Raw genomic sequence first — 27,669 nt, forward strand, 5'->3', positions numbered from 1 at the left:
CTATGTGAGAATTTCTCCGCGGTATATACTCAAGAGGAAGGAAAATTGTTAAAATTAGAAATGTGGTAGGCAAATCTTTTCTGAAAAGTGCTAGATAATAAATATATTAGACTTTACAGACAACACAGTTTCTGTTGTAACAATTCAAATCTATTGTTTCAAGGTGCAAACCAACATGGACAATATATAAATGAATGGATGCAGTTCTGTTCTAATAAAACTTTATTTACAAAACCAGGCAGGTAGCAAGATTTGGCCCTCAGGCTACCAATTCCTGACTTAAATGATCAACTTCAAAATTCTGATTGCTTACAAATGCTGCTGCAACCCCTTCTTTCTTCCCCTAATTATTCCATGAGACATGAGTCCTTTCTTCACTTAGTCTATGGACTGGACTGAATGTTCATGTTCAGGGGACCTTGGGGACAAGAGGAAGAAAGGCATGGGGACTTGGTGGCGGTGGTGCTTTCCAGCTCATAGTCGATAACTTCAGCCATAGTCTCGGGGAAACCAATGGCAGAGTGGGGTTGAGGCAAGGCAGGAAACTCACACTGGGCAAGGTTGGGAGGCGGGGTTCTACGTGCCTGGAAGCTGGGGTCTCAGGCTCCCCACATCACAGAAGCCACTGTGAAGTCACTACTGGGGTAGGGGACATAGAAAATCAAACACAACAGGCATTTCTCTCAGAGCTGTATGATTTCCTTTATTAAAGAATGTTGGCATTGTCTCTCCAGGGATATGTCCATGAAGCTAGGTCTCTAATGCAGCTTCCTGTCCTGGCTCTTATTTAAATGGATTTGGTTTCAATGGTGACAGTCTCCATCGTCTCCATCATCTCCGATGTCACGGTCCCACAGATTTCCAGATCCTGTTCACCCTGGGTTTTCTCTATCTTTGTCCTTCTGTCATGCTTCTCCTTCTTAGCCTTGAAGTCCACATCCCTGTTGTGCGACGAGACTTCAGCTTTTGAAGCCCGAGTGATTCGGAAGCTCTTGAAGAAAGAGCCAATCCGACTGGATTTCTTACTCAGAATACCGGAACTGGAGGACCTGCTCTTCCTGGGCTTGTGGGCTGACCTCGGCTCCTTCGCAGAGCTGTGGCTGGCGCTCCTGTGCGGGCTGTGTCCTCTGCCCTTGACCTTGCTCTGCCTCTTTTCTTTCTTGTCATCTCTTGAGCTCTTATGGCCCGATGAAGACCGATGGGAGGATGGTTTCCGGGTTGTCCTGCCCCATCCTTTCCTGTGGTGATGGGAACTTTTCCTCAAGGAAGTTCTCTCCTTCTTCTCTCTCCTTTCTCTTTTTTCCTTCGAAGCCTCAGCTCTGGGCTGGGAGACCCTCTGGCTTCCGTCTCGTTCGCTCATGTAGCCTTCACTCTTCAAGGTTGAGATGAGGGGTCCTATGGCTGGGTCTTGAGCCCCTTCTGTGGCAGAGTTTTGGGTGGTCACTGCGCCTGCAAACACCACACTGGTACTGCTCGTGGCGATGGTAGTGCCGAGGGAGGACGAGCTGGCAGCGGCTGCCAAGACCACGTTTGTACTCTCGGAGGATACGTTGGCAGCGCCTGCCATGGTCTTGATGGATCCACTTTCTCCTGGACCCGTGGTGGCGACTCCAGCCAGGGCCATATCTGTCTGGCCTGTGTTTGCATTCCTGGTTGCTGCCAGGCTCACAGCACCTGCGGAAGGACCTGTTCCCGCTCCTGCTGCCAATGCACTTGCTGTACGGTTTGTCCCCGCTCCTGCTGCTGCCATGCTTGCTGTACGGTTTGTTCCCACTCCGGCTGCTGCCATGCTTGCTGTAGGCCTCGTTCCCGCTCCTGCTGCTGCCACGCTTGCTGCAAGGGCTGTTCCCGCTCCTGCTGCCGCCATGTTTCCTGTAGGTCTCGTTCCCGCTCCTGCTGCTGCCATGCTTGCTGTAGGCCTCGTTCCTGCTCCTGCTGCTGCCATGCTTGCTGCAAGGGCTGTACCCGCTCCTGCTGCTGCCTTGTTTGCTGTAGGCCTCGTTCCTGCTCCTGCTGCTGCCACGCTTGCTGCAAGGGCTGTACCCGCTCCTGCTGCTGCCTTGTTTGCTGTAGGCCTCGTTCCTGCTCCTGCTGCTGCCATGTTTGTTGTAGGCCTCGTTCCTGCTCCTGCTGCTGCCAGGCTTGCTGCAAGGGTCGTTCCTGCTCCTGTTGCTGCCTTGTTTGCTGTAGGCCTCGTTCCTGCTCCTGCTGCTGCCACGCTTGCTGTAGGACCTGTTGCTGTTCCAGCTACCGCCAGGCCTGTGACTCCCCCTCTTGCCGTTCCTGAAGTTTTCCTGACAAAAGGCGAGCTGGCCAGTCCCTCTCCCCCAGCATACGCAGAAGAAGTGGCTCTGGACACATCGCACAACTTCTGAAGCCTCCCCTCACTCTGATCCCCTTCTCCCTGGAGCTCTGCTGTCTGTGCCAAGGGGAGGAGAAACGGGTGGGACAGGGGTGACAAAGTGAGTTTACAACGGTCTGCTCTCCTTCATCCCGGAGCTGAGCTTTCAGAGCTTCTAATTAGAAGAACTTTTGAAATCATTAAATCTAAGCCCCCGTGGGATGCCACATCCCATCTATAGCACCCCCCCTCCCCCCCCCTCCCCCCCCTCCCCCCCTCACCCCCCTCACCCCCCTCCCCGTCAAGCAGTCACGTGGTTTTGCTTGAACACTCCCCTTGCTAGAGAAAGCACTGGTAAGAGTCTCAACCCTCATACACTTTTATTTTGCACACTTGTGCTTATTTCTCTGCAGGACAGAGTCTTAGAAGTAGGGTTGCTGGCTGGGTCAACGGTTTCACACTACATTTCAGTGGCTGCTCAAAGAAATTATACATGAGCAGACACACAAGAGGATTGCGCTGATTTTAATCAGCCATGGTAGTCACAGGGAGACAGAGGCCAGAAAGGACCCCCTGGGTTGGGGTAAGTGTTCAGGAAAGGACTGGGCAATCAGGATGCTGTAGAAGAGATTACAACCCCTGGACTGAGACCAGAGTAGCTGATACCTAAGGTCTCTCTGAATGTTGGCCTTGTGGGACCATTTGGAGCAATACTTAGAATCTCCCCAGTGTGCTAAGTGCCATCATAGTGGCCCTGAGCCTTTTAAAAATGGAATGCCTAGCCAGATAGCTCAGTTGGTTAGAGCATCATCCCAAGATGCCAAGGTTTTGGGTTCAATCCCCAGTCAGAGCACATACAAGGATCAACCAATGAATGCATAAATAAGTGGGACAACAAATCAACATTTCTCTCTCTCTTTTCTCCCTCTCTCTATAATCAATCAATAAATGAAATTTTAGAAAAAATAGAATGCATTTCCCAGGCGAGCTCTATAGAACACCGAAGGCTTTGTAGGACCAACTCTGAGCCGCTCTCTCAAAGCACCCCGCCCCATTATCTTGAGTCTCTGATGCTTACCAATAAGCTTCCGTCATCTTCTATGGTCGATGCCTCCCCGGTTTGTTGTGTCGGGGTACTGCTGCAACTCTCCACTGGTGGTCTCAGGAGATAGACAAGTTTTTCCCAATAGCAAAATAGGTCTTCTCGTGCGTCTGAAGAGGGACACAGCTGCAGATAAAAGGTGCGGCCCGTGGCAAGCTTCAGGCGCAGCTGCTGTTTCTCACGATTGTGGATGGAGATCTTGACAAACTTCAAGGGCAGCAGCCTGGTGAGTTCCAGGCTCTTCATGGGCTTGCGACGTCTCCCCCTGGCGGTCCGGGCATTTCTGGCATTCTCTTCACAGATTTTAGTTGGTCGGGCGAGCAGCATGACGTCAGGTAGTGGGAGGATGGGGCTGGTGGACGCGATGCCCACGGTCACCAGCCGGACACGGTTGTGTACATCAATCATCTCTCCTTTTTTGCTAATCTGGATAAAGTCGCTCTCAAACATCGGTGCATACTTGAAAATATCGTACTCTCCTCCCCTGTACAGTTGCCGCTGCAGGTTTCCCATGGAGGTATTAAACACGCCCATTGAACGGTAGCTGTTGGCCGTGTAGTAAGGTAACAAACAGTCACTGCTCATGGTTCTCTAAATTTGAGACAGCTCCGCCAGCCACAAATCGAGTCTCTGAGAGAGAGGGAGTAAAGGCAACTGCCCATCTCCCTGCAGGGTTCTGCCTTAAGCTCCTTACGCCACTACATTTACCCTCTACAGTCCTTTGTGACCTGTCACCATTGCACACCCCTTTGTCCAGCCCCCAAGCAGCCACCCCCTTGGGGCAGGGTCACCAGGCTCTCCCTAAACCAACCACCGTGTCCAAGGGCAACAGGCTGACCTTGCCAGGAAGTAAGTGTGTAAGTGCGGGTAGGCTGGAGAGTCTTTATAATCAAAATGTTGGGATGCGTTATTGATGAAACCATTCGGCTTTTGTAAATCTCTGGGTTATTTCTAGTTTTGTTGTTGTTGTTACAGATATCCCTGTGACAATCATCTTCTTGCAAATATATTTTTGCTGAGAAACCGCCTGGGGATAAAATCCTGGCAATGGACTGTGTGCTGGTGATTATTCCCCATGTGCCTCGTGACCAACACGGTGTTCGCAGGCACCCAGGAGTTGAATGAAGTTGTTGAGTGAATGGTCCAAAGCGGTTTCTGCTACCTGTAAGAATTAGAGTCCCATTTGTACAGTAGTTTCCAGGGTATGGTGGTTTTTGTCACCTGTTTCTTTATTCGAAGCAGGCTAATCTTTAAAACCATAATTTTACGATTAAGGACCGAGGCTCAGGGCTATCTTGCTTTGAGTCAGAATGACGGATTCTATCCCAGGTCTTGGGATTCAGGTTAGATTTTTCTCTGTCTCAAGCTACAACATGGCTCATCATTAGATTCTCACTTTGCTCCAAATATAGAGTTGTTTGCAGTCAGACGTATGCGTGGGCCCTTCCTGGGAATCGCAGGAATTCGTGGAGGTCTTGAATCACCATAGGATTTCCCACACCGGTAGTGCCTGTGCCTCACTCTTGATGTCTACATGAAAAACCACTGATGTTCGTTTCTTTGAAAAGCTCTTCAGAGAAATTATGGCAAAGACATCTTTCTGGAGTTTTTTCTTTCTTTTTTTACTTTGCAGAAGGTGATAAATCCAAATTTCCCCTCCCTCAGTTAGAAAACTACTTCTGAGATAAAAGATACCACCACCACCCCAAACTCAGTGATTACTCTGTAAAGGTCTTAAAATAAACTCCAATCTCCTAATGTTCTTTTTTTATATCTCTAGGGCCTGCTGTAGTACAGGGCACATTGCAACTTTTCAATAAATAGGAATTGGCTTGTGACCATTGAGATTAATTTTTTTATTTGTTTATTCAACAAATGGACCGTTTTCAGGACCAGTCAAAAAATGAAAATATGGCCCTGGCCGGTTGGCTCAGTGGTAGAGCGTCAGCCTGACGTGCGGAAGTCCCGGGTTCGATTCCCGGCCAGGGCACACAGGAGAGGCGCCCATCTGCTTCTCTGCCCCTCCCCCTCTCCTTCCTCTCTGTCTCTCTTCCCCTTCTGCAGCCAAGGCTCCATTGGAGCAATGATGGCCCGGGCGCTGGGGATGGCTCTGTGGCCTCTGCCTCAGGCGCTAGAGTGGCTCTGGTCACAACAAAGCGACGCCCCGGATGGGCAGAGCATCGCCCCCTGGTGGACATACCGGGTGGATCCCGGTCGGGCGCATGCGGGAGTCTGCCTGACTGCCTCCCCGTTGCCAGGTTCAGAAAAATTAAAAAAAAATTTTTTAATGGAAATGCAAAGGTAGTCTCTACCTCTGGAGTGCTAAAATGCTTTTTCTAAAGATGTTAAATGTGGTTACCAGTGGGAGGGGGTGGAAAAGGGTGGGAGGGAGGGGAGTAAAAAGGGACAAATATATGGTGATGGAAAATGATTTGACTTTAGGTGATGGGCACACAACACAATCAACAGTTCAAATTCTACAGAGATGTTCACCTGAAACCTATGTACTCTTATTGATCAATGTCACCCCATTAAATTTAATTTCTAAATAAATAAATAAAAATAAAGATGTTAAGTGACTTCTTCAAAATAGAAGAAAGTGGCTTTTAGCCTATTGTAAGGAGATAATCACTCAAAGTTAACTCTTTTAAGTTTAAAAATAAGAAGTGTGGGTTTTCTGTATTATACATGATCATGTATTCTTCTCCTAAGTCCATTTCTGACGAATGATTAATGATGAGAGAAATCAATTATATTATTGAGAACTTAGTATAAGTCAGACATGGTGCTGCCTACTTTACATTCTTTAAATTTTTTTTAATATCACAATAGGCCGGTAAAATGTAGGTACAACACTATCTCCGTTTCATTGAGAAGAAAACCAAGGCTCAGAGAAGTTAAGCAACTTCATCAAGGTCACAAGACAGCAAAAGCATTTGGAAGTCCCCAAATGTGGAAATGGTCAAACTACACTGGACTAGGTCACACAGATGGAATACAAATGTACAAGTACTATGCAGCATAAATTTATCCATTCATTTAATTAATAGCAAGTGCCTACTTTGTGCCAGGCCCTGTTCTTGGTGCTGGGAATACAGCAATGGACAAAAACAGACAAATATCCTTGTTGCCATGGAGCTTGCATCTAGACAATAAATAAGATATGTAGCATGTCCCAAGCTGATAAGCACTATGCAGAAAGATAAAGTAAGCAACTGAGATAGGGGTAGATGCAGGGGACAGGGAGCTAGAGGTGGTGATCAAGGAAGGCTCAATAAGAAGTGACCTTTGAGCAAAGACCTGAAGGAGTTTGGGGAAGAAACCATGCAGATGTCTGGGGGAATACCCTCTCAGGCAGAGGAACAGCCAGGGCCCAGATGCTGAGGTGGGCTCATGCCTAGTGTGTGAGAGGAACACCAAGAGGGCTGCAATGATGAGAGTGAACTAAGAGAAAGTGGTTGGGGAGGAGGGCAAGAGGCAACTCGGGTGACGACAGGGGAGCGGATTGTGCGGGATGGACCTTGTAACAAGGTCTTTGGCTTTGCTCTAAATGGGATATGATCTGACCTATATCTATAAGAGATCATTTGGCCACCATCATGAAAAGAGATTATAGAAAAACAAGTGGGACAGAAGTGAAGACCGAGAGATTCCTACAAGAGATGATGATGGTAAGATGTGTAATATCAGTCAAAGGAATGTGAAGTGATCAGCCACTAGACCTGTTTGATTGAGACAAATATTAAGGATAATGATATTGAACAATTTGTAATAAACATTAGTAAGTAAAAAAAAAAGTCACAAAATAGCATATATGGTATGCAATTTTTTTTTGTGGCAGAGACAGAGAGATTCAGAGAGAGGGACAGATAGGTACAGACAGACAGGAAGAGAGAGAGATGAGAAACATCAATTCTTCGTTGCAGCCCCTTAGTTGTTCATTGATTGATTTCTCATATGTGCCTTGACCGTGGGGCTACAGCAGACCAAGTGACCCCTTGCTCAAGCCAGTGACCTTGGGCTCAAGCTGGTGAGCTTTACTCAAACCAGATGAGCCCGCATTCAAGCTGGCGACCTCCGGATCTCGAGCCTGGGTCCTCTGCATCCTAGTCTAATGCTCTATCCACTGAGCCACCGCCTGGTCAGGTGGTATGCCATAAAAATTTTAAAATATTTGTTTATTGGTTTTAGAGAGAAAGGAAGGGAGAGAAAAAGAGAGAAAGAGAGAGAGAGAGAGACAGGAAAACCAACCTGTTCCTGTATGTTCTCTGACTGGAGGTTGAACTGGCAACCTCTGTGCCTCAGGAAGACGCTCCAACCAACCAAGCTATCCGGCCAGGGAGGTATGCCATAGATTTTTAATAAAATTAACTTTCTGATTTTTTTTTTCTTTGAGACCTTTCAAAACTTGATTCTCTTCTCTCCAAAAAAAAAAAAAAATCAGAAAATTAATTAATTTTGAATAACATTTTGTATTTTGGTTCTCAAATTCAAATATTTGGTGCCAGAGAGAGTTCAATTTGAATGAGGCTATTTTATTTATTTTTTATCTCAAGATTTAAATCAATGAATATCCTAAGAATATAATTTTACTGCAATACCATTTTTATAAATCTATAAACTAAAAGTATTATTTATTTTTGTGTAACTAGTACCCGCAGTGGAACGATCTCTGAAAGGTATGAAAGGGAAGGCCCTGGGAAGCTAAGTCTTCAAACAACCATTTCCTGAAGCCAACAAGTTTTCCAAGATTGCTCCTATTACCAGTTTCTCATGCATCTTTTTTACACACAAAAAAACACACACAATTAATATCCCTATAAAAAAAGAGAGAGAGAGAGATCAATTCATTAAGATGTATTTATTGATTTCCCACTCTGTGGTCATTGTTGTACTGAGTGTATTCAGGTTGTCAAAATCTCTTTCAAATATTTATAAACATGACTCTCATACAAATATAAAATGAAAACAGGTTAAAGACTTATTTAATTCATCAATGAGGGAACCAGCAAATTGGTAAAACTAATTCAAAAGGGAGTAAGGACTATGCATTGGCATTGGAGAAAGAGTGTTGGACTAATGTTGCCAGGTTAGATCTAAAAATAAAAAACTGGATAAATGTCTACAAGGCAATAAAAGCATAACCTTTGGGATTATCTTTTCTACTAAACAAAAATCCATAAGTTATTACAGAACTTTACAGGATCTGAGACTTTAATCAATATTAGCTTTCTTGGGGTGCTGAAAATGTCCTAAAATTACATCATAATAGGTGCACAAGTCTGTGAACATACTAAAAAACACTTACCTGTACACATAAGGATTTTATGATCTGAAAAACGTGGCTCAATAAAGCTGTTAAAAATAACAGATAGCAATACTTCCGTCTTGATGGGTTGGTCCAATCTCATTGTCTACTTTCTTCTCTTAAATAATCCTTGGGCAGGCATGTTAAACAGGCTTCAATATGGCATTGAAATGACATGTCTGTTTTACAATTTTTTGATTTACAAGTTTGGAGTAATTTTTTTTGCTAACAAACATGTGTAAAGGGTGACCCTAAATCTAGAAAGCTTATGACCCAATAGGAGAGAACACTGTAAAGAAACAACAAAACACGAGAGCAAATTAAACCCTTGCTGGAGGAATACTGAATAAATTGAATGAATGGTGGACCTGGTAACATTTATCATCATATTTAAAACCGGCAACAATTGTTCTGTAAGAAGAAAAACTGCCAACTCCATAATTCGGAGGATAGCTCTCTGTACATCTTAAATTGGCCTAAGATGGAAGAGACGTGAAGAGTGAAAACACAAAAAATCATTGAATAGGATGTACGGAGTTCCATGTAGACGTGTGAGCTTCTAGATGGTTGAAGTCTACATATTTATCATGGGAAGAGGTTTCAAGTCCATCATTTTCATTCCCCCATCTATTATTTTGAAAATCAAGGCCAGCAGATAGCTATAAATAACCTTTTCAATGAATGTGCTGCCTGAGAGGGCCCTATGAGCCAGGCAGGATGTGAGGGTGGGGAGATTTCCATACTATACACAGTGTGTCTATGCTGGGTAAATCCCCTGGGCCTAAAATACAATCCACGGTACTTTATGTTGATGCTGCTGAGCCGATGGCGTGGGAAGAGCTGCGGTTAGCCCTGGGCACCTAGGACTTCAGGAAGCCAGCCTGAATCTGCCTTACCTCTGGCTGTCAGAAAAAGACTACAGTCACCTAGACTCTTCCCCTGAGGTCTATTATGCAAATCAGATTGCTTCTGTCTCATTTAAAAAAATGAGCTGAAATAAAAAAAGAAGAAAGAAAGAAAATGGGCTGGTATACATAAAAGAAGCCAAGACAAGTGATCTAAATAATTGTATTTCTCAACTTGCTGATCCAGCCTCTCCTCACCTCCTACACGCTTTCTGCGGCCGGCCGTCTTGTCTCTGTCCTGTTTAGCCACAGTTAGCCCAACTCAGAGCCAAAACTCTGCCCTGCTCACCCATCTCAACGACTATTTTCCTCTCTCAGCTTCCAGCTGTGCTATGTTTATAAGCCATGTGGCGTCCCACCTCAGTTTACATATTTCTTTCTTTGATGTTATACTGAAGAGGCTTGCAATTTAACATGCACACAAATAATAAAACAGTTAACGTTAACATTAAAAATAAAGTTGAAAACCCCCACAGAGGTAGAGGAAAGTAAATGCTCTTCACAAGTTGAGATGAGATAATAATTGCGATTAAATATTAAATTTAATGCTGAAAAAAATATTGGCAGAATGTAAAATCAATGTTAACATGGATTATCTCTGAGGGGTGAGACTAGAAGTGCTTATTATTTTTGTATATTTGCTGGCCTGCTTTTTCCAGCAAGAACATATTTCACTTTTATAATCATAAATATTTAGAGATATTTTAAAAAATTAGCTCTACGCTTTCTGGACACTTCAGTTATCACTGTCTATTACTAATCAAAACAATGATTTCTGACAAAGGACATATTTTTATGTTAAATTGAAAAGTAAAAAATTCTCCCACCATATCACCTTATATAAATTCAAAAGTGCAACATCTCTCTACCTCTCCAGTACCATTTGCTGGAAGTTTGATGTACACTTTTGGACAATGCCCTAGGCATGTACACACACATTAATAGAAACACAAAATGTTTTTATGTAAAAACAAATCATACTGTACTTACTGGTCTAAACCTTTTTTGTTTTAACAATATATATCTTTTGCTTTTTGAGTGTGATACATTATGCATCTCCATTGTTCATTTTTATGATCTTGTAGATGCGCCAAATGGATGCACCAAAGATTGTCTAACTTCTCACTGATGCATCTATGTCGTTTCCATTACAAACAACACTGCATTGAACATTTTGTGGATGTACTGCTAGGTGCATATGCTCTTTTTTTATTATAGATTTTAATTTATTGTGTTTACATAGATTCTAGTGTCTCCCCGAATGCATCCCTCCTCCCCTGTATTCCCCTCAACATCCTTCTTCCCCCTCCCCACAGTACCCTCCCCCCTTCCCTCCAGGATTATCCCATCCTATCATTCCTTTCCCTCAGTCAGCTTTCCCTCTGGTCCCTTTGATCCCGCCTCTGTCTCTATTCTGCTCCTCAGTTTACATTGTTCATTGGATTCCTCAAATGAGTAAGGTCGTATGATATTTTTCTTTCTCTGCCTAGCTTATTTCACTTAACATAATAGTTTCCAGGTCCATCTATGCTGTCGCAAAAGGTAAGATTTCCTTCTTTTTCATGGCCCCATAGTATTCCATTGTGTATATGTACCAAAGCTTTTTCAATCCACTCATCCACTGACAGATACTTGGGCTGTTTCCAGATCTTGGCTATTGTGAACAATGCTGCCATAAACAGGGAGGTGCATTTCTTTTTTTGAATCAGTGATGTGGTGTTCTTGGGATATATTTCTAAAAGTGGGATGGCTGGGTCAAAACGCAGTTCGATTTTTAATTTTTTGAGGAATCTCCGTACTGTTTTCCACAGTGGCTGCACCAGTCTGCATTCCCACCAGCAGTGCAGGAGGGTTCCCTTTTCTCCACATCCTCGCCAGCACTTATTATGTGTTGTTTTGTTAGTGAGCGCCATTCTGACTGGTGTAAGGTGATATCTCATTGTGGTTTTAATTTGCATTTCTCTAATGATTAGTGATGTTGAACAGTTTTTCATCTGCCTGTTGGCCATCTGTATGTCCTCTTTGGAGAAGTGTCTATTCATTTCTTTTGACATTTTTTGATTGGATTGTTTATCTTTCTGGTGTTGAGTTTTACCAGTTCTTTATAAATTTTGGTTATTAACCCCTTATCAGACGTATTGTCGAATATGTTCTCCCACTGTGTGGTTTGTCTTTTTTTTTTTTTTTGGTTTGTCTTTTTATTCTGTTCATATTGTCTTTAGCTGTGAAAAACCTTTTTAGTTTGATATAGTCTCATTTGTTCATCCTGTCCTTTATTTCACTTGCCCATGGAGTTAAATCAGCAAATATATTGCTGCGAGAGATGTCGGAGAGCTTACTGCCTATGTTTTCTTCTAAGATGCTTATGGTTTCATGACTTACATTTAAGTCTTTTATCCATTTTGAGTTTATTTTTGTGAATGGTTTAAGTTCATGACCTAGTTTCATTTTTTTTCAGGTAGCTGTCCAATTTTTCCAACACCATTTGTTAAAGAGACTGTCTTTACTCCATTGTATGCTCTTACCTCCTTTGTCAAATATCAGCTGTCCATAAAGGTGTGGGTTTATTTCTGGGTTCTCTGTTCTGTTCCATTGATCTAAATGCCTGTTCTTATGCCAGTACCAAGCTGTTTTGAGTACAATGGTCGTGTAATATAACTTGATATCAGGAAGTGTGATACCATCCACTTTATTCTTCTTTTTCAAGATTGCTGAGGCTATTTGTGTTCTTTTTTCATTCCATATAAAGTTTTGGAATATTTGTTCTATATCTTTGAAGTATGTTATTGGTATTTGAATAGGAATTGCATTGAATTTACAAATTGCTTTGGGTAATATAGACCTTTTAATGATGTTTATTTTTCCTATCCATGAACACGATATATGTTTTCACTTGTTTGTATCTTCCTTGATTCCTTTTATCAATGTTTTATAATTTTTCGAGTACAAGTCTTTAACCTCCTTGATTAAATTTACTCCTAGGTACTTTTTTTGGTTGTTGCAATAGTGAAGGAAATTGTTTTCTTAATTTTTCTTTCAGACAGTTCGTTTTTGGTGTATAAAAATGCCTCTGATTTCTGAATATTAATTTTATATCCTGCCACCTTGCTGAATTTTTATCAGGTCCCATAGTTTTTTTACTGAGATTTTAGGGTTTTCTATGTACAGTATCATATCATCAGCAAATAATGATAGTTTTATTTCTTCTTTTCCAATTTGAATGCCTTTTATTTCTTCTGCTTGTCTGATTGCTGTGGCTAGGACTTCCAGAACTATGTTGAATAAGAGTGGTGAAAGGGGGCACCCCTGCCTTGTTCCTGATCTTAAGGGGATTGCTTTTAATTTTTGCCCATTGAGTATGATGTTGGCTGTGGTTTTATCAAAGATGGCCTTTATCATGTTGAGATATGTTCCCTGTATTCCCACTTTGCTGAGAGTTTTGATCATAAGTGAGTGCTGGATTTTATCAAATGTTTTTCTTCATCTATTGATATTATCATGTCATTTTTCTCCTTTTTGTTTATGTGATGAATCGCATTGATTGATTTGCGAATATTGTACCAGCCTTGCCTCCCCAGAATAAATTCCACTTGATCATGATGTATGATTTTTTTTCATGTGTTGCTGGATCCAGTTTGCTAATGTTTTGTTGAGAATTTTAGCATCTAAATTCATCAGGGATATTGGCTGACAGTTTTCTTTCTTTGTGTTTCCTTTGCCTGGTTTTGGAATCAAACTTATGCTCGTCTTATAAAAGGATCTTGGAAGTCTTCCTTCCTTTTGAATTTTTTGAAATAGCTTGAGAAGGATAGGGGTTAGTTTTTCTTTGAATATTTGGTAGAATTCGCCTGTGAAGCCATCTGTCCCAGGGCATTTGTTTGTTGGGAGTTTTTTGATAATTGTTTCGATCTCATTTGTTATAATCATTTTGTTTAGGTTTTCTGATTCTTCCAGATTGATTTTTTAATAGCTGCATATGCTCTTCTTTTTCTCTTGGATTGGTAGTTCTAGAAGGAATCAGGATATTTTTTAAAAATTTTTTCAGAATAAAGAAGCTTTGTAATTATCAAATATTCTGGGTATCATTCTCAAACAGATACAAATAAATCTGATCAAGCTCAAATGAGAACCATTAAGGGCTCTTATAATAAAGGGCTTCAAAGCCTCATCCTAAGAGCACAGTTAAAGGATCATTTTGGCTGGGACACAGAGGGCTCTAGAGCTATATGAGATACGTCTTTAATTGTCTAAATGGTTGTTCCCTGGACCAGAGTAGAGGACTGGAACTGTAGGGCTGCAAGTGATAAAGCAAAGAAGAAGCTTCAAGTCAGTGTAAGGGGAGATCATTTAGAGACGAGCCAGCAGCCATTCCTCTTTCTCTAGTGGAAACACTCCAGTGTTCCTTTGCTTGTTTGTTTTTTGTTTGTTTGTTTGTTTTTTACAGAGACAGAGAGAGTTAGAGAGAGGGATAGACAGGGACAGACAGACAGGAACGCAGAGATGAGAAGCATCAATCATTAGTTTTTCGTTGCGCATTGCGACATCTTAGTTGTTCATTGATTGCTTTCTCATATGTGCCTTGACTGTGGACCTTCAGCAGACCGAGTAACCCCTTGCTCGAGCCAGTGACTTTGGGCTCAAGCTGGTGAGCTTTTGCTCAAACCAGATAAGCCCGTGCTCAAGCTGGCGACCTCGGGGTTTCGAACCTGGGTCTTCCGCATCCCAGTCCGACGCTCTATCCACTGCGCCACCACCTGGTCAGGCCCAGTGTTCCTTTGGAGAACAAATCCCCCTCTCCTCTCATCCTATGGGGCTGGGTAGGGCTGGCTGTATCCCACCCCCAAGTCCAGGAGAAGGTTCAGACCTAGTGATAGACAACACAATTCTCCATTGCCTTGGCTGTAATAATTGAGGTACATCTTTGCACATCACCCAAACCAGGGCAATGATTCACTGTCCTGAGCCTTTTTTTTTTTTTTTTTTTTTTTTTGAACTCTTGGAAAAAAAGAATCCAGTTTTACTGGTAAAATGTCAGCCTATTTTGCTGCCATGGAGGAAAGGCTGCCTAAGCAGGAAGACAGCACAGAGCTAAGAAGTGAAAACCAATATTTCTGATGTCATTGTATAAGTATCTGCATCTAGTAGTGCTGTGTTGAAGTCTTTTTTATTTGAAAATTATAAAATGTTATAGAATACTAAATGACACCTCACCAACTCAGTTAAGCAAAGCCTAAAATAATACAATGAAAGTAATCTAGTACCTCCCTACCCTGAGAGAGAGCTCTGTGTTATCCATGCGAGACACAATAAAAAGCAAAACAGGTTCTGCCAGTGGTAATGTTCACCCACTTGCAGCCTTTAGAACACAAGCATTTGAAAAATCAAGACAGATTTTGGCCTGACCTGTGGAGAGGCGCAGTGGATGAAACATCAACCTAGAATGCTGAGGTCGCAGGTTTGAAACCCTGGGCTTGCCTGGTCAAGGCACATATGACAAGCAACTACTTCAAATTGATGATTCCTGTCCCTCGCCTCCCCCCTTTCTCTTTCTTCTCTCTAAAATCAATAAATAAAATCTTTAAAAAAGAGAGAGAGAGATTTTAATGCGACATACATTTCCTCACACAACCCGCTCAAGGTGAAGGAGAAGGTCACTTACATCCACCAGAAGCCAAGTGACACGCAGACGTTTTATTATTTTATCAATAGTTATTTCAGTGTGTTTTTGTGCAAAATAAAGACTCCTTTATCATAACAACAGTGCGATTACCACACCTTTAAAATGAATAACAATTAAATTTTTATTAATAAATGATGATCATTAATCATTAAAAATGTGATGTTCTGATTTCCTAATTGCCTCATGTCTTTACAATTAATTTGTTTGACTCTACATCCAAACAAAATCATCACACACTTGGCATGCCTCTTAAAAACTCTTTCAAATCTATAGGTTCTCCCTCTGATTTATTTGTTGCAGATATGTGTCACATGTCCTTAATGTTTTGTGCATTTTATTTTATTTTTATTTTATTTTAGAGAGAGGAGAGAGAGAGAGAGAAGGCAAGAGTTAAAGAGGGGAAAGAAACAGGAAGCATCAACTGTTAGTAGTTGCTTCCTGTATGTGCCTTGACTGGGCAAACCCAGGGTTTTGAACCAGTGACCTCAGCATTTCAGTTCGACACTTTATCCACTGCGCCACCACAGGTCATTTTTTAAGACTTTATTCATTTTAGAGAGGAGAGAGAGAGAGAGAAGCAGGAAGGAGCAGGAAGCATCAACTCCTATATGTATCTTGACCAGGCAAGCCCAAGGATTTGAACCATTGACCTCAGCGTTCCAGATCAATGCTTTATCCACTGCGCCACTACAGGTCAGGCTGTTTTGTGCATTTTAGACTTATCCAATTGCATCTCCAAGCATTTGTTATGTTCCTCTATCTCTTATATTTCCTGCAAACTTGGATATAGATCTGGAGGTTTGATGAGATTCATGTTTGATTTTTTTTTTTTGTAAGACCTCTGCACAGGTGGTTTTCTGTGCTTCCTGTCACATCACATCAGGGAACAGAATGCCTAGCTGTCTTTCTTATTGTGATGTTAAGATTGATCAGTGTGTTTCAGTGTTATGAGTCTCCTACGTAAGTGATACATTTTCCTAGTATCACTTTTTACATAATCATTTTAGCGATCATTGATGACAGTGGCTCAGCTCCGTTATTGTCATTAGGATTGCAAAGTAGTGCTATTCTACCACTTCTTCACTTAGCAGCTGGAATTCTTCTCCAAAGGACTTTCTCTTATTAAATATTTGATTACTAAACAGAGATAGAGTTCCTCAGGGAAAACAGAAATGTAGTTTATTCTTTTCCTTTGTTTCCCAGTTTTCATAATAATAAGTTGGTTTACCAACATCTTCCAAAAGTGATCTTTGGGTTGGCTCCAGCATCTTCCAAAAGTGATCTATGGGTTGAGATTTTTCTTCAAATATCTTACGAAATCATGATGTTGACACTTGGGCTGTTCTTCAGTTCATTACTATTGTTTTCTTTTTTTTTTTTTTCTAAAGTGAGAAGCGGGGAGGCAGAGAGACAGAGTCCCACATGCACCCAACCAGGATCCACCAGGCAAGCCCACTAGTGGGCGATGCTCTGCCCCTCTGTGGTGTTGCTCTGTTGCAACTGGAGCCATTCTAGCGACTGAGACAGAGGCCATGGAGCCATCCTCAGCATTCGGGCCAACTTTACTTCAATGGAGCCTTGGCTGTGGGAGGGGAAGAGAGAGACAGAAAGAAAGGAGAGGAGGAAGGGTGGAGAAGCAGATGGGCGCTTCTCCTGTGTGCCCTGGCTGGGAATTGAACCTGGGTCTTCCACACTCCAGGCCGATGCTCTACCACTGAGCCAATTGGCCAGGGCTGTTATTGTTCTTTTTGATGCAAATTCTTCCATCTTTGATAAGTGGGAGCTTCTTAAATTTGGCTCCTGCAACTTGAACATTTTAAACCAAAGCAAAGGAATTATTTTCTCTTGTGTGTGTTTTCCTGAAAGTAAAAAGGGAAATATTGAGACCTTAAGGCTCCATTTGGGTGAGGACAAAGAGAAATCCCAGTGAGTGGGTTTGAAGGTGCTATGAGAGAGAGAAGAAAATTACTTATGACTACACTCCATAGAGACTGGGCAAGTAATAGTGTCTATCCCAATACCTACTGATGATATTTTGCTTTCTCACATAAGACACTTTGTGAAGTCTGTAAAACTTTTTTTTCTTAATTTTTTCATTAATTTGAGAGAGAAAGGATGGAAGAGAGAGGAAAGCATCAACTCACTGTTCCACTTAGTTGTGCACTCATTGGTTGCTTCTCATATGTGCCCTAATCCAGGATGGAACCCATGAACTTGACACACTGGACGATGCCCTATCCACTGAGCAACCTGTCCAGGGCCAAGTCTGTAATCTTTCAATCAGAGCCAAACAGGTACAAATCTACCCTTTTCCAAGGAGTTCACAGCCTAGTTTGGAATTCAGCACTGTATTAGTTAGAATTAGGTTTGTTGTTTATGACAGAACTTCAAAATAGCAGAGGCTTTGAAAATAGAACTTTAGGCCCTGGGTCAGTGGATAAGAGCATCACCCTGCATGCCAAGGGGGCAGGTTCAATCCCTGGTCAGGGCACATATGAGAAGCAACCAACGAGCACACAACTAAGTGGAACAACAAATTGACGCTTCTCTCTCTGAGACTTTCTTCCTTCTCTCTCACTCTCTTGTAAAATCAATGGAAAAAATTTATAAAAAAGAAAGAATTTTATTTCTCTTTATGTTTAAAAAAAAATAGTGCTCCCAGACTGGCGTGGAAGATCTAAGGTTGTTAGGACACAGGCTTCCTTCTTCTATCTTATGTCATAATCCTCAACATATATATAATTTCTACCTCATGATGGAATAGAGCTGCTTCGTCTCCAACCGTCACATTCACATTCTAGTCAGGAAGAAGAAGGAAAAAAAATGAAAATGGGATGGTGATTTCCTATAAAGACTTTTCTTGGAAGTCATGCCCATCACTTCTGCTATGTTCCATTAACTAGAAAAACAGATACATGACTGAAAAATGTAATCTTGATTCTGGCTGGCCAGGTGTGCAGGTAACCTTTAGGGAGTCAGTTACTTGGGAAGAAGAAAGGAGTATATACTTGGAAAAAATAGCAATCACTGTCTTAAGCTCATTTTCAGAAAGAAAAATGAAACCTACATATTTTGGAAATATGTCTTAAAACCTCAGAATCAGAGAGGAGAGATCATTTTTTTTTAAATTCATTTTAGAGAGGAGAGGGAGAGACAGAGAGAGAGAGAGAGAGAGAGAGGAGAGACAGAGAGAGAGAAGGGGGGAGGAGCTGGAAGCATCAACTTCCATATGTGCCTTGACCAGGCAAGCCCAGGGTTTCGAACCAGCGACCTTAGCATTTCCAGGTCGACACTTTATCCACTGCGCCACCACAGGTCAGGCAGGAGAGATCATTTAAAGTATCCCCTTCTCCACCATCTTGAGTGCCTTAATTATGCTGGGCTGGGGCATCCAATCTATGGAACAAAATTAAGCTGTAATCTAATCATTTACATCATAAAATAAATTGTCGATAACCGCAGCAATAATGATTGTTTTGTTTCATTATTTATCTCTCTGCCCAGTATATGTCATCTCTTCTTACACTGAGATTTCTTGGCTATTTATACTAGAATTAGGACTCACTACACTTCAAATACATACTTAATTCTAAGGAAAGATACATTGCATCCACCACTCACAGAATTTATGGAATTCAGTCCTCAAAAAGACCCTCACAGGGAAACTAAGGATCAGAAAAGGTAAGTAGCTCACTCAGACATAAAACAGCTTAGTAAGTCACAGAATTGGGATTTCAACATACTTATATCAGTCTTCAGAGCTCATGCATGCTTTATTATGCCATTCTGAAGAATTTACTAAGTTTTTGCTCTTCCACTAAGTTTTGGGACAGAAAACAGTTATCTACCTGTGGCATAAAGAGATTTCTACAGGCTGTTTTTTAAATTTTTAAAAATAATAAACTTCACCGTGAGCTGTGGATAGGGCACTCAGTGGATAAAGCATTGACCTGGAACACTGAGGTTGCCTATTCGAGTCCCTGGGCTTGCCCACTCAAGGCACATAGGACAAGCAACCAATGAACAGCTAAAGTGAGGCAACTATGAATTGGTGCTTCTTGCTCACCACCTCATCTGTAAAATCAATAAATAAAATCTTAAAAAATAATAATAATAAACTTCAATATATTTATCTTTAGTGTTTTATGCTCCTTCTTTTCTGATTGTCCCACCCAGTTTGGTGATTATTTACTCAATACACTCTTCTTAAACATCCTTTATATGTGCTAGGCACTGTGCTGAGTATATAACGGTGATCAAAACCACATATAATCCTGACCGACATGGACATTCTAGACTAGTCAGAGAGACAGACATTAATCCAAAAATTATTCTCCAAAATGTACATTGCAACCAGCATAAATGGTATAAAGAGAAATGTATAAGGTGCCATCTTGGCATAATTGTTGGATTTGAGTTAAGAAAGCCAGGAAGACTGGCCTAAGTCTCACCGCTAGATAGGTGGTAGAGTCAGAATTAGAGCTGTGGTAGGTAGAAAAATGGCTCCCCTATGGACACCCATGTCCCAATCCAAAACCTGTGAATATGTTAAGATACCTGGCAAGGGGACTCAGGATATAAAATGTAATTAACATTGATAATAACTGATCTTAAAATGGGGGGGGTACTTTAGGTCAACTGGGCTGTTCCACGGTAATCTCATGGGCTCTTGAATATGGAAGAGGGAGGCAGAAGAAGGGCTTACAGTTGTATGAGATGAGAAGACTTCACCTGCTGTTTGTTGTTGGCTTTGAAGACCCAGAAAGGGGGCCACGAGCCAAGAAATGTGGGTGGTCCTAGAAGCGGGGGCAGGGGGGAGGGAAAGAAAACAGATTCTACTCTAGAGAGCCTCCAGAAAGGCCCCCAACCCTGCTGACATTTTGAGTTTAGCCCATTGAGATCTGTTTTGGACTTCTGAACTACAGAATGGTAAAGAATAAATTTGTAAACCACAGAGTTTGTGATAATTTGTTATAGCAGCAACAGGAAACTAATACACAAATTATGTCCATTGTCTTCAGAACCCACATTTCAACCCCTTATGCTACATGCCTTATCTGTTGAATGGGCTAAACCAGGAACTCTGAAGATTAAACTCTAATCCTTCATATAATTTTGTGTCTAAGGTTTTTCAAATATCATTTTCAAACCATACAGCAAAGAATATGTGTATTTTTTTTTTTAACATATGCCTCTTAGTTTTGTGAATTTCGAAAGGATGTGGTTATGGCTTTTGACATCAGAGGAGAAGCTCAGCAGTGTTGACTGAACATTGATAGAAAGATAATGTTGGAGGCAAGTTGCCTTTGAACAACTCTCTCAACATCAACTGCCTCCCATCGCATTCCTTGCCCTGAAGCTCTTTCCTTGGGTTGTGCTGAGGGGTGATGCCCAAGGTGCATCACTTTTCAAGAATTGGATCATGAACAACTTTATCCTCCTAGAAGAACAGCTCATCAAGAAATCCCAGCAAAAGAGAAGAACATCTCCCTCAAACTTTAAAGTCCGCTTCTTTGTTTTAACCAAAACTAGCCTGGCGTACTTTGAGGACCGTCATGGGGTATGTGAGAACTTTGTATTTGGGGTCTTTTTAAAATAGTATTTTCTCTTTAGACTGGGCTGAATCATGAAAATATACATGGAATAGAAAAAGGGCACTGGGAGCACAGACATGCTTGTTATAAACAACCTAAAAGGTACAGTAAGACTAATCAGAAGAGAATGTGTAGAAAAGTCAAGAGATTGGGTGGCTGTATCAAGTGACTTCAGTTCTAAAAACTACACAAGAGTAAATTGAATATCCATTAGCTTTTCTCCCCTTCAAGTTGGAGTTTAATGTTTAAATAATAATATTTCATGTGGCAAATGTTATGGTTGGATGGAATTTAAACTTAATTAGAAATATATTCCATTTTATGGGACATAGATTAATAAAATATTAGCATTCATTGCGACCTGAGCAATGATCTTGCACAGTTTCCTTAATGTCTACTGGGTGAAAGTAGGACTTGGAATGGTGAAATGGTTGGTTCAGTGTCAACATTTTTATGAATTGAATTTTATTTGTGTCAATGTTCATCACTAACCTGATATCATGGAAAAATATTCTCGGGGCATTTAATTGTCTAAAATTTGCAAGGCACAGCGGTAAACCTTTTTATCCCTGAAAAAAATTTTCAGGAGACTAGAATTGTCATGCACAAAGTGTTACACAGTACAGACCAGTGGTTCTTATCCGGAAGCTTACAGCTGCTTAGCTAAGCCAGTCTTCTTAGAATATATCCAACGACATTCTTATATTCCATAACATTAATAATAATAAGAGCAACAGGAATTATCAAAACTATGTAGTTTGCTACAAAAAGCACTGGACAGGGGACCAGGAGACCAAACATGCCTTTCCTCTAGGTGAGTGAATGTGGGCAAATGTCTCTCCCTTCTGTGCCAGGTCCTTCCTTTGTAAAATGAAAGGACCGGAAAACCCACCAACAAACACTGCTTTCTTTTTTAAAAAAAAAAAATTTGTTTCTGTGAAATAGCACTTGTTTAGCCCTTCTAGCAATTTTTTTTAAAGCACTTTTGATTTCTTACTATTATCATTGTATTACTTTTCTGTCATGAAGAAAAGAGGGCAGGGGTTTTCACCTCTATTTTAACTGAAAGGGAAATAGCGTTAGGTGGTCAGAGACAGACAGGCTCCAAGGTCAGACTCAGTAGTAGGTATAGGCATGCGCTTGGGTTGTTTGACATGTTCAATGAAATGGAGTCTTGAGCGAGGCCTGGCTGTTACAGAGTCTGTGGGTGCTGGCATTTTAAAGTTTCAGGTGAAACAGTACTGCTTCGTCCTTAGCAGTGAAAACATGTGCTCGTTTTCAGCAGATTCTTACAGATAACAAGCAGCAATCAGAAAGCATATGGTGTTACTTCTGTGCAGGGCCCCTCAGGTGGATACTCAGTAAGTATTTATTGACTAAATTAGTAGAGGGCCAGTAGGCAAGTTATGAACTTGGAAGAGTCATCATATCAAGCTGGGAAATCACTTGGCATTGGTCAATTTTTTCTTACTGTGAATGGGATATTAGAAGTTCTGGTTTCAGTATTGAAAGAGCAGTCATTTGTCTTTAAATATTTTTTTAAAGCTCATTTTACAGCTTTTAGCAATTTATTGTTTTGACTCAACACAGCATCATCTCATTGAGTTAGTGCTCTTTACTTATGAGCAGCGCTGCTGTGTGTGAACTGGTTAGTTGTGAATTCAGGACAATATTATTTGCAAATAATCACACAATCAGATCGTCTTGATTCAAGATTGTCTTGATTGTAATTTTCATGAGGACACTGTTGTAAAATCACTCTGGAGAGAGAGAGACACTGATTTATTGTTCCACCCATCTATGCATTCATTGGTTGACTCCTGTATGTGCCCTGACTGGGATCAAACCCGCAACCGTGGCACATTGGAACAATGCTCCAACCGAGTACTTGGCCAGGGCATTACTTTCTTGATGTGGGCAAAATATGTCATCTCTTTAAGCCTCTGCTTCTTATTCGTAAAGAGTTCCAATACTATCTACCTCAAGGGATAGTATTTTATGAGAAAAATCTGTTATAAGCTTGGCACTGCAGTAGTACCATCTCAATCTTCCGAAAGGCTGTCAGGAGAACTGGAAAGGTTTTCTTACTTTCATGACTCTGCACTTAGGAATCAAGCTTACTGTGCTCACCAGGGATGGAAGCCATCACCATTTACGTAGGACAAGATGAATCATCAAGGTCACCACTCCAGTCGCTGTCCAGATAAGAGTCACTACTCTTGGACTCTTTCCTTTACCCTTCTAGCAACAGAAACAGCTCTTGTACCATGCAACCATCCTAAATTAAAAAGGGCAGGTAGAGAGTTGTCCCTTTCCTTGTTTTTATGACATTCTATGACAACAGTTTCTGGTGGTAGATCTGTGTCAAAGACCAGCTCCACGATTTAAGAGCTGTGTGTCTTCATGTAAGTTGTTTAATGCTGTATGACCCTCTAGAAAGCTATTTACATTTTAAAAAATGATTAAACAGTTCTTCTTGATCTTGTTTTCTTTGAATGAGATTCTGGAGGTCATCGTCATTTTAATAATAATAGTAATTAACATTTACTGAGCACATTTCAATCACTGTGCTAAATGTAGATTCTTTAATCTACTCTTTAAAATCACCTTGTATATTAGGCACTATTATTAGTCTAGTTTACAAATCAGGAAACTGAGACAAAGAGAGTATTCATAACTTGCCTGACATTCCATATGTCTCCAGAGCCTAGATAACCCCCCTGATTAATGGAGTTTATTACTATTTGTAGTTGTTACTTGCAGGTAATTGGGGACGCTACTGGGTTATTACAGAGTGAGCTGTGCATTCTTGCTCTGAAGTTCTCAAAGTAAGGGCAGTCCTGGAAATCAGTAACCCATGCTGTCTGGTTCTTCTGCAATGAAGTATGTTATGAGCACTATCATTTCCACATAGACTGCAGAACAAATCTTTGCCTTCCGTCACTTCAGGGAGCCCTACTATGTGTTCACAAAGAAATGAAAGCCTTGCTAAGCTTTGCCTCCAAAGTTCCTCTAGAGTCTGTCCACTTCTCTCCATTTCCTATAGCCACCTTCCTCGTGACGACTGCCAACATGTCTCACCTGGGAGTGCTGCCACCTCCTCATGGTCTCCTTGTACCCACTGTACCCCATGCCCCACTCCATTCTCCACACCATAGCCAGTGTGAGCATTTAACATGTTGACAGTGATCATGTCGTGACGCCCCTTATCAGCAGCTGACTTGTCTCTCTTTTGCCCTGAAAGTGGACACCAGAAACTGTAACATGATTTCCTCTGTCTCAGCTCATGTCTCTTTCTCACATCTTCCCAGGCTCCAACCACACAAGATATTTTCTATTTTAAAGCCTCCCCTTTAAATATCACTTACCTGGGGACATCTTTCTTATTTTCCCTGAACTAGTCATCTCACTTTGTTAGGCTCTGCCATACAACACATACTCTTTCTTCGAAGCACATCCCAAAGTTGTAGTTACTCACTTATTAATATAACTACTGTATTAATGTCACTCTCCCACCCCTCCCTCAGTTAGATAATAAGTTTTATGAAGACTGGCACCCAATTTGCTAAAGATGGCACCACCAATGTTTAGGACAGTGGCTGACACATATCATCTATTCATTAATTACTTGTGGAAGGAATAAAAGGAGGGAAGAAAAGATGGAGAAGGAGCATGAGGTATAGATACAGTTGGAGAGGTTAGAGTTACACAAATGAACCCTAACAGAACCAGGCTCAATCAAAAAAGAGTAGAGAACAAAGCAAGTGATATAGGACTTTAAACAGGAAATTCCTGAGTGTAGGAATAAGTAAATAAGTCAACCTAGAGATAGCTGTTTATGGCTTAGCCTTGAACTGAGGGAGAGGAGAATCAGGAAGTTGGGATTTTAAGAGCTGGATCAGAGAGACACATGTAGGAGCCAGGAGGTGGACCAATCCCCCCCTCCCCATTTCAACTCTTTTTAAGAGAACCAAGCAACTGTATTATCTTTTTATCTTCCCACTTTGTCTTCCCCTTCCTTCCTTGCCTTTTACAGCTACATCCTTTGTATAGAATATTCTTAAAGCTACCTGAGCATTTTTGCTTGAGATTTTCATCAGTCACGGTCTCTCTCCATCTGGTTCCTACCTACGCGATCGAGTTGCCTTCTAGCCGGGCTCTCGCCTACACCTGATGCTCTGTGCAGTCTCTTATCCACACAAAACCTGGAATGAACACTTAAACTGATAAAGTAGATATTCTTTCCTACTTTAAAGCCTTCCACGGCTGTTTGGAGCATTTAAATAAACTTCATCATCTGTTAAGACTCTTCATCCTGTGGTCTCTAACTGCCTTTCTGATCTCATTTCATAACACACTTTGCCATATCCATCATGCTCCTATCCCATCTGACTCATTTCTGAGCCTTGGACACCCCAAGGTAATGCTCCCGCCTGGGGCCCTATGCCAGCTCAGTACTAGGGTGAGCAAGGGAGAAGCACACGCTCACTCTCACTCACAGGGTCTTGACAGTTCAGGGTCTTTGCATTAGCTGTTCTCACTGTCAGGAACACCCCAGATTTTCACAGGGATGGTTCTTTATTGTTTCCCATCTCTTTAAATATTTCCCCAGGATCCTCTTTTTTTTTTTTTTCTTTTAAAGCAATAGATAGGTCAATGTATCAATATCTGCACTGAATTGTTGGGTCTGTTGATGCGCCTCCTTGTTTATCTTCTGTCTGTACATCCACTGGAAGGTGCTGCAAGGCCAGGGATCTTGGTGGCCTTGCTCATCACTGTATCATCAACACGACATGCGGGGGGTGGGGGGGAGAGGGTCAGTAAATACTCAGTGGGTGAATGAAGGTCACACAACTCAAACTGGATTCAGAAGAGCATCTGGGAGCTGAAGCTATGAGCCTGGTCTAGCCACGCAAAGAAAAGTAAGAATCCAAAGCACAGTGCTTTTCGATTCAAGCCACTCAAGGCCAAACATGTGCAGTTTTGGCCTTGAGTGCCTTAATAAAATTTCTTTGTTAATTGATCTTTGCCTGTGTGATGTGATGTAGATGTTTTATGGAGATAGCCAGCTAGAGCATTTTTGTTTTGGAAGCAAATTCTCCTAAGTTAAAATTAGATTTGATTTTTATGGCTCAGGGACCAGTGTTCCCATGAATGAGTTTCTTCAGGGAACAGAGGCCACAGAGCAATACTATAAATGTGAGGGCTTAGTTTCTGGCTCAGTCTGGGAGAAAGGTTTATGTAGAAAACACACGAGTCTCTTGAAGGGTGAGGTCCATAGACTACAAGACACCCTCATATCTAACTTAGAAATGAACCCGACAGAAAACCATTTTAAAGTGCTTCTTAAATTTTCATTGGCCAAATAGAAAATTCTCATTCTCTTGTTTCCTTAACTAACCAGTAATAAATTCTTCTACTCACCCATGAGTTATTAGACCTACTGAAGAAAGATCTACCAGGACCTAATTTTAATTCAGGTGTCAGTCTGGGTTTGCCTTCCTGACATTGGGGACCTCACTTAAAGTGACCCAGAGGAGGAAATAGAAGCTCTGAAATGGTGTACCATGCATGTAAAGTTTCCTATTTGATCAAATATCCACTTGGTTCCTTGAAATTCACTAAAAATTGTCAGTATGTTAATAGAATAAGGACCTAATCCCAAATCTTATGTTGCCATATAATCCCCTATTTACCTAAAGTTGTGTATAAGCAGACTTCTCGTGATATTTAATATTTGTACATTTCTAAATATAAATTTATTTTTATTTTTAATATTTAAAAAGTCACAGGAATTACACCTATTTGTTATTTAAAAATTCAAATAGTATAGTATGCTTCCCCCCCACAATTACATATATGGTGTCAAAGGTTTTTATTTTTATTTACTTATTTATGTTTCTTTAACACTATATCAAAGAAATATTTATGTTTTGATATATTTAGATTTATACATTTTCTTAGCAAACATTTCTTTCATACCTACGACGTGCCGGGCTCTGTGTTAGATGCTAGGATGGCAGAGGTTAATAATTGAGACAAGGTTACTAGCTGAGCCCTCAGAAGCTCACAGGCTTGTGGAGGAGACAGGCAACACACAATGCATGGGGTAGGCTGTGGCAGGCTCTGTGGAAGAACTAAGCTCTAGCTGGGGCTGGTTGAGAAGAAGGGTGGTCAGAGAAGGGACTTATATTTGACATTTGTGGGGACAGCAAATTATACAAGGGGCAAGAGTAGAAGCCAGAAAGCAGACTGAGGCTACTGCAGTGATCTAGATTGATGAATTCTTCTGATCTGTCAGGTAGTATTCAATGGGCAATTTTCTTTTTTTGGTTTTTTCTGATTTACTTATTTCACTCTGTATAATGTTATCAAGATCCCACCATTTTGTTATAAATGATCCGATGTCATCATTTCTTATGGCTGAGTAGTATACCATAGTGTATATGTGCCACATCTTCTTTATCCAGTCTTCTTTTTTTTTTTTTTTTTTACAGTGATTAAGGTCTTTAAGCAAACTCTTGGCCAATACAGCAAGAATCCATAAAAGAGTAGTGTCCTTAACATGTTCACCAAGTCCAAGTTGGCACCAACACCATTCCAAATCCCTACAAATGCAACCCAACCCAAGTTCAGTCCGTTAGGAGCTGTCACAAGGAACAGGAGTCCAGGAAAAGTCCACATCCAGGAAAAGTCCACATGGCACTGGAATTGTCAATGGGCAATTTTCTTACAGCAT

At 41.3% G+C, this 27,669-nt stretch overlaps 2 protein-coding genes and 1 non-coding gene across 3 annotated transcripts in view; 2 read left to right on the forward strand and 1 right to left on the reverse strand.

Moving 5' to 3' along the window:
• Positions 1–787: 787 nt before the first annotated feature.
• On the reverse strand, positions 788–4,043 carry GARIN3 (golgi associated RAB2 interactor family member 3). The gene is made up of 3 exons (XM_066343711.1): positions 3,420–4,043; positions 2,194–2,419; positions 788–1,686 (listed from the first exon to the last, which is right to left on the reverse strand). The coding sequence occupies exons 1-3, from the start codon at positions 4,026–4,028 to the stop codon at positions 788–790; spliced, it is 1,734 nt and encodes a 577-aa protein (XP_066199808.1). The 5' UTR covers positions 4,029–4,043.
• A 1,314-nt stretch (positions 4,044–5,357) lies between these two features.
• TRNAV-GAC (transfer RNA valine (anticodon GAC)) lies at positions 5,358–5,433 on the forward strand. The gene has a single exon. It is a non-coding gene; the product is annotated as a tRNA-Val (tRNA).
• Positions 5,434–20,633: 15,200 nt separating this feature from the next.
• Positions 20,634–27,669, forward strand: part of ITK (IL2 inducible T cell kinase) — a 54,676-nt gene continuing 47,640 nt past the window's right edge. Inside the window, exon 1 of the mRNA XM_066342994.1 lies at positions 20,634–20,896. Coding sequence (XP_066199091.1) covers positions 20,759–20,896 — 138 coding nt within the window. The 5' untranslated portion in view covers positions 20,634–20,758. The remainder of the gene's footprint in view (positions 20,897–27,669) is intronic.

Source organism: Saccopteryx leptura, chromosome 6, assembly GCF_036850995.1.
Source record: "Saccopteryx leptura isolate mSacLep1 chromosome 6, mSacLep1_pri_phased_curated, whole genome shotgun sequence".
Lineage (NCBI taxonomy): Eukaryota > Metazoa > Chordata > Mammalia > Chiroptera > Emballonuridae > Saccopteryx > Saccopteryx leptura.